This window comes from Echinops telfairi, unplaced genomic scaffold (genome assembly GCF_000313985.2).
Source record: "Echinops telfairi isolate 266 unplaced genomic scaffold, ASM31398v2 ScPeMD7_7459;HRSCAF=8497, whole genome shotgun sequence".
Lineage (NCBI taxonomy): Eukaryota > Metazoa > Chordata > Mammalia > Afrosoricida > Tenrecidae > Echinops > Echinops telfairi.
In genome coordinates this window covers 8,210,272-8,217,559 of record NW_022111359.1, presented here as the reverse complement: position 1 = coordinate 8,217,559, position 7,288 = coordinate 8,210,272, and the positions used below count along the sequence as shown (strand labels likewise).

General features: G+C 38.8%; 1 protein-coding gene across 1 annotated transcript in view; it reads left to right on the top strand.

The window, feature by feature from the left end:
* Positions 1 to 3,357, top strand: part of LOC101655706 (vomeronasal type-2 receptor 116-like) — a 140,768-nt gene extending 137,411 nt beyond the window's left edge. Inside the window, exons 4-5 of the mRNA XM_013007637.1 lie at positions 1,888 to 2,011; positions 2,444 to 3,357. Coding sequence (XP_012863091.1) covers positions 1,888 to 2,011; positions 2,444 to 3,357 — 1,038 coding nt within the window. The remainder of the gene's footprint in view (positions 1 to 1,887; positions 2,012 to 2,443) is intronic.
* Positions 3,358 to 7,288: the final 3,931 nt, after the last annotated feature.

The window sequence follows — 7,288 nt, the reverse complement described above, 5'->3', positions numbered from 1 at the left end:
ATATATATATAGAGAGAGAGATAACACAAGAAATAAACAGTTAAATTATAAAACACTTATATAGATAGATAGATACATAGAATAGAAATAAACAGTTAAATTATAAAACAATACAAATGGCTCAGTACAATTCAAATGTGTTAGAGAGTTGTGAGACACTCGCAGTCCTTCAAGTCTTGAGGGCCACCTGGTAGTCCTCTGTGGAGAGATTCATATTCCCCTGGCACTGGCAGCCAACAGCAAGGCAAGTCACCAACAGTCAGCCAGGTCACTAACAGTCAGTCCCCAGCTCAAGAGATGTAAATTCCAATTGTGTGGTGAAGCAGGTTTTGAAGGAGCCTCAAATTACAGTGACATAGTCCACAGGTTAGGTGTCCCACAGGTAGTGTAGCTAGTAAATTGAGCCACAGAACAAGCAAGGCAGCCAAAAGAAGAGACTAGATATGAGAATAATTGTGTAACCACGTAACTCACTACCAAATCTGTACTTATTAAGATATCATTAATTTATTTGTAGTGCCAAATGATTTTAAAGAATACTTTTCACTAAGGGGATCTCAGGTGTTACAGGGTAGCATTGCCCCATAGTCGTTTCTCGGCCGTCATCTTACAGAAGTAATGGTCAGGTTTATTTTCTCTTACAACCACTGGGTTGATTTGATCGGAGTGTAGGGTGTCCATACTTTGTGAGAATGACTTTCAGGGAGATATATTTGACTCTATCTTCCTCAGGTAGATTTTGGCCAATAAGCTGATTTAAAACTATAATTCACTAATTGCTCATATAAGGGGAAAGAGTATTTATTGAAAAGAATGCAGAAAATGTTTAAAAATTTAACATGAAAATATTAAAACCAGAAAAATTTGAATGGATATTAAGGGAAATCAAATGATAGTGTGCTGCACATGTAATCTAACTATCCACACAACTCACTTCTTATTTGAAGTTGTCAATCTGTTTAACTTTGTTATTCTTGCTAGTTTATTGTTGCTGTTGTTTTTTAATGTCTTTCTGTATGTGAAATCCAGAATAGGTACATCTACTGCAGAGTTTCACAACCTTCCTAATGCCGCAGCCCTTTAATATCTTGTGTTTCAGTGATGCCCCAATCATAAAATCATTTTTGTTGCTACTTCATCACTTTAATTTTGCTACTGTTATGAACTGGGAGACCCCTGTGAAAGGGTCGTTTTACCTCCAAAGGGAACCACAGGTTGAGAACAGCTGATCTACAGAGACAATACCTGTAGTAGTTGTTCCTTGTGGGTATGGTAGGGGAGGTTCTAGTAAGTGAGGAGCTAATAACAATGAGTACAATAATGAAGATAATATTCTAAAACAGATGGTGATTGTACACCTCTTCTTGATGTGATTGCAATTTTGAACTGTATGATATGTGAATTACATGCAAATAAAAATGTTTGCGGAAAAAAATTAAAAGAAAACCCCATGAAGAAGGATAACAGATGGAGTGTTTACTGAATGTGGTTGAAGGTTTGCTGTTTGAGATGCACAACCAACCAAGTAAACAAAACCCTGAACCAGTTGCTGTGAAGTTGATTCTGACTCATGTTCATGTTCGTGGTTGGATCCTATTGGAGGTGTAAGAGAAGAGAGCCTGTGATTTGCTTGTGCAAAGATTAAAGTCTTGAAATCCAAATGAGCAATTGGACTTTATCTTCTAGAGCCATTGAGTCAGGATCACTAGGGACATTATCAGTCAGTATCACTAGGGCCATGATGAGTCAGGATCCCTTGACAACAACAAAACGTTATTCAATATTATAAATAAAAACAAAACAATATTAGTCAATATTATTAAATGATAAGATGCTATTCCTTCATACAATAGTATTGAACTATTCTCAATGATTCTTTTCCTTCAGACTCCCCACTCTGTGTGTAGCAAGAGCTGTGGCCTGGAATTCATGAAAATTCATCAAGAAGGGCAGCCTTCCTGCTGTTTCCATTGTATTTTATGTCCAAAAAGAGGAATAACTAATGAAACAGGTATGAACTGACAAAATTCCACAAGCAATTTCCCTAACTTCTTATAAGCCTGTAAGGGGTTCTGGGTAGCACAAACAGTTCTGGGCTCACTTATATCCTCAACCCACCAAGAGGTACTTCAGAAACAGTCCTGTTGATCTGCTTCCAGAAATCAGAGACACAGAACAACCAGTGGAGCACAATTCTGCACCCCACGTCTGGGGATGCCATTAGTCGAGTTACCCCAAAGGCATCAAACAACTATTTTGACAAGGCACATAATTTCTCATGGACAGATGACACATGGTTTTTAAATAGCAGTGTTGTCAGGTGCATATAGAACAGAGAAAATGAAAACAAAACAAAACAAAACCCCTTTCACATAACCACGCTGAGATTTGAAAGGTGTCGCTCTGTACGCTGTCTCATATTCCCTCTCACTTTCCTCTCTAGATAGTGATCAGTGTACAGAGTGCCCCCAGAGTCAGTATCCCAACATGGAGAGGAACCACTGCCTACCCAAAACTGTGACCTTCCTGGCTTATCAAGACCCACTGGGCATGGCTCTGGCCTGCACAGCTCTGTGCTTCTCTGTCATCACTGCCATGGTTTTGTGGGTCTTTTTGAAATACCGAGACTCTGCCATAGTCAAGGCCAACAACCGCTCCCTCAGCTATGTCCTGCTCCTCTCCCTCCTCCTCTGCTTCCTCTGCTCCTTACTCTTCATCGGCCGTCCAAACACAGTCACCTGCGTCCTCAGCAATATCTCCTTCGCAGTGATATTCACTGTGGCTGTTTCCGCTGTTTTGGCCAAAACCATCACTGTAATTCTGGCCTTCATGATCTTAAGACTGGGAAGAATTATGAGGCAGTTGCTGGTGTCTGGGGTTGTAAATTTGGTGGTTCCCATCTGTTCCCTTATCCAATTGATTATTTGTGGGATCTGGCTGGGAACCTCTCCCCCTTTCATTGACATAGACTCATCCTCTGAACCCAGGAGCATCATCATTGAGTGCAACAAGGGTTCTGTCTCTGCCTTCTACTGTGTCCTGGGATACCTGGGATTCCTGGCCCTGGGAGCCTTTTCCTTGGCTTATCTGGCCAGAAACCTGCCTGGCACCTTCAATGAGGCCAAGTTCCTGACATTCAGCATGCTGGTGTTCTGCAGTGTCTGGGTGACCTTCCTTCCTGTCTACCACAGCACTCGGGGCAAGGTCATGGTGACTGTGGAGATCTTCTCCATCTTGGCCTCCAGCATGGGGCTTCTAGGCTGCATCTTTGCCCCAAAGTGCTATGTCATCTTCCTAAAGCCAGATGGAAACACATCAAAGGGGTTAAAGAGTAAAACATATTTCAGGGGGAAATGATCAGAATCTCTTTTGTTTGCTTTTCTTGTATAGTTCTTGAGAAATAATTACTGTAAGCCAGGAACTATACAAACACATGTCAGAGCCAGATTTAAAGTCTTTTTTGCATGTCTTTCCATGTCTTGATTTTTTTTTTACATTGTTGTTAAGAGAAAACAACTTAGGTAGGAGAAAATTGAGAGATTCTATTCCCACAAAGAGTTATAGTCTTGGAAACCCACAAAGACAATCCTGGTTAGTCCTTTAGAATCTTTATGATCCAAATTTGACTAGATAGCAGCGGGTTAGGTGCTTCAGAATCAGTTCCTACTCATTTCCACACTGTGTGTGACAGAAACAATAAAACTAACTTGTCCTGTACCAGCCTCACCGATGAGAGCCCATATTTGAAGCCACTGTTGTCGTCCATCTCATTACGGATCTTTCTTTTTGTCCCTAACACTTTGCTTTCCCAAACATGATGTCTTCTCCAAAAGATGCGTTCCTATTGATAACAGGTCCTACGTAAGGTGAGATGAAGTCTTTTCATCCTCACAGAGCCTTAAAAAAATTATTTTATTGGGGCCTCATACAGCTGTTATCACAATTTGTACAAATATCCATTGTGGCAAGCACATTTGTACATTTCTTGCCATCATCATTTCCAAAACATTTTCTTTCTGCTTGAGCCCTTGGTATTAGCTCCTCATTTTTTTTCCATCCCTCATGGACCCTTGATAATTTATACCCTATGAGATAGAAAATGATAGACCAATATTCTTCATGAATAGAGATGCTAAAATCCCAAAAAATATTCTGGCCTTTGAATCCAACATCATAATAAAAATTTAATTCACCATCACAAAGTGGGATTCAATCCAGGGATGCAGGGATGGTTCAACATTCAAAATAGGATCAGTGTAAATCGCCACATTAACAAGGCAAAGAATATAAACTACATGATCCTATCAACAGATGCAGAAAAGACATTTGAAAATATACAACTCTCTTTATATATCTGTGTACATGGTCCAGTCTAGTCTGAATTGAGAAACAGCTGGTAGCTCACGACACACAGAATACAGGAACAGGAGTGGGAGTAGTCATATGAGAAGGGTATGGGGAAGAGTGGGGGGGGGGGAGAAAGGGAGAACCGATTGCAATGATCAGTGCATAACCATACACCCCTATACAGGGGGAAGAACAATAGAAAACATGGGAGAAGGGAGACAGCAGTCGGTGTGAGAGATGAAAATAATAACAATTTGCAATCTATTAGTGGGTTGTGAGGGTGGGGGGAGAAGAGGGAGAAAAAAAAAGGAGGAGCTACCAAGGGCTCAATAGAAAGTAAAGGTCTAGAAAAGAATGAGGGCAACTTATATACAAACATGCATTATTCAATTGATGTATGGATTGTGTTAAGGGTTGTAGGAGCCCCCAACATAAATATATATATTTATATATAAATAAAAATTAATCATTAAAATATATATACCCAACTCTTATTTTTTATTTTAAAAAGACATACAACAAAATAATAATAGAAGGGAAATTGCTCGCCAGAATAATAGTCACACATTACAAAACAACAATCACACTAATCTCAATTGGACAAAAACTAGAGACATATGCATTGAAAACAGGGACCATACAAGGATGTCACCTATCATCATTTTTATTAAACATTGTACTGCAAGTCTTAGGTAAAGCGATCAAACAACAGTAAGAAATCAAGAGATTGCAAGTAGGCAAAGTAGAAGTACAAAGTTTGTGATTCACAGAGGATATGATCCTATATACAGAAAACCCAAAAGTTTCCCCAAAACCCTACTGGAAACAACAGAGGGATGTGACAAATTAGCAGGATATAACATTAGCAAGATGAAATCAGTAAGATTCCTGTATACCAAGGAAAAGAGGTACAAACAAAAACATTAAGAAGAAATAAATCTCTTGCCAAAGACTTTGTGGTAGTTACATAATCTGGTGTCAATTTGAGACGTGAGAGGATTAAGACTGAAGGGGTAGAGTCTAGTCTGTTAATCGGATCATAGTCAATGAGGTCTGTGTGGGTATGGCCTTCTCCTGAGAATTCTGGTAACTCCTATATTTCCTCCTTGGAGGTGGAAGAAACACCCTCTCTCTCATGTCTCCCTGGGAGACATTGCAACTGACAAGACACCTGGAACTACACTAGTGCCCTGAGCAGGAGAAGCCACATGGACCCACCCTGATTCAACCAAACCTCTGAAACTGGAGAAGCCCCATAGAGACCCCTGCCTGTGCCGAGATACTTACACTGCCACTGGGTCCAGAAGTCTTGATTCATAGAAAAAGAATATATGCTAGAAATTTACATTACACATTTTGGATGAGTGGCCTAAAATTATAGAACCAGTATTCTATGACTCAGTATCTCTACTTGGACCATATCCCCAGTATCTCTACTTGGACCATAACAAAGAAGAATAAGAAACACAGCAAGATGAGGTGATGAAGGAAAAATGGCAAAATTACATTCCATATTTTTGATAAATCAAATAAAATGAAACAGAACAAATAAAGCAGTAGAAAATTTTATCAACTTTGATATTTTACCCAATCATTTTATTATAAACTAAATAGTAGAAAGTGCCCATGATTAATTTAAAAATAAAGAAGAATGTACAAGTATAATTGTTGAAGCCAGTGCACAAATACAGGACAAAAACAGGTTTGCATGTCTTATGAAAATGATCTAGATATGAAACTTGATGATAGTAGTATTTTTTATTTAGAACTTATTATTTAGCAGACATTGTCGTAAGTGCTTATAATGGTTAGGGTTGCCTTCCCCATGGGTTTATATTTCAGATATTTAATTTAACTTTCTTATTGTGATCACTTCTTGCTACATCAATAATTAGAGTAAGAGGAACATATGAAATTATTTTTGTTGTGGATGGGAGTGTACGTTTTTTCCCTAGACACTAGATAAAAAACATTCAAACCAAATTAATTATAGAGAGAAATTTATTATCTCACAGACAATAGCCTGCAAATCAGAAACCAAGGTGTCAGCTGGAGTATATTAGCTTAACAATATGAATGCATTCATTTTCTCTTCCAGCTTAAGAAAAAGATTGGTGGCTCTGGGTATTCCCACGGCCTCATTAATCCAATCTGTTCAAAGTTATCTACCTTCTACATTACTGTATGTGATCAGCACTATCAATATCATGAAAATACATGTGACTGTAACTTTGCCTACCAGGTTAATTTGGTCTTAATCTGTGCAAAGAACTTTTGTCCAATTAAAGTAATATTCACTCTATCATATAAGCAATTTTCATAGGATCCAAGAATTTGGACGTGGAACTAGCATTCTGGGTTCAACCACCTAGCCTATTACAGAAAGCTTGCTTTCTGATGTCTCAGTGGAAAAGCCTATTAACCTTAGGCCCAGGAAAGACAGCATGATTTCTGTCTCTGGGTGTCATGTGTGGTTTTACATCTGCATCAGCTACAGAAATCTGGAAAAGCCATTCTATGATGAAACCACTATATAAAGCACTAATACAACCCTACTGAGACTTCGTGTACATTACCTACACTGAAGTCCTTCTATTGAGAGATAGCTCTCTCTATGCTATGAGTATATGAGTGGGTAAAGTTCTTTTAAGTTTTAACACCAAAGGCTTCTTCACTGATAATATTTGAATGCTTGGCAATCATCTAAAAACAGGGAGAAAACATAACTTTGATGATCATGAAACTAAATGTGCTTGATAGTAATTCTGACCTATAGGGAGAGTTTACCAGGGTCAGTCTGTGCAATGAGTGAATTGACCCAGAACACACACACTCCCTAAAAAGAAGGGATCCTACCTATGAGCTTTCTGAAGCTGACCTTCATGTCCCTGTTCCTTAGGCTGTAGATAAAAGGGTTCATCATTTGAGGGAGCACCATGTA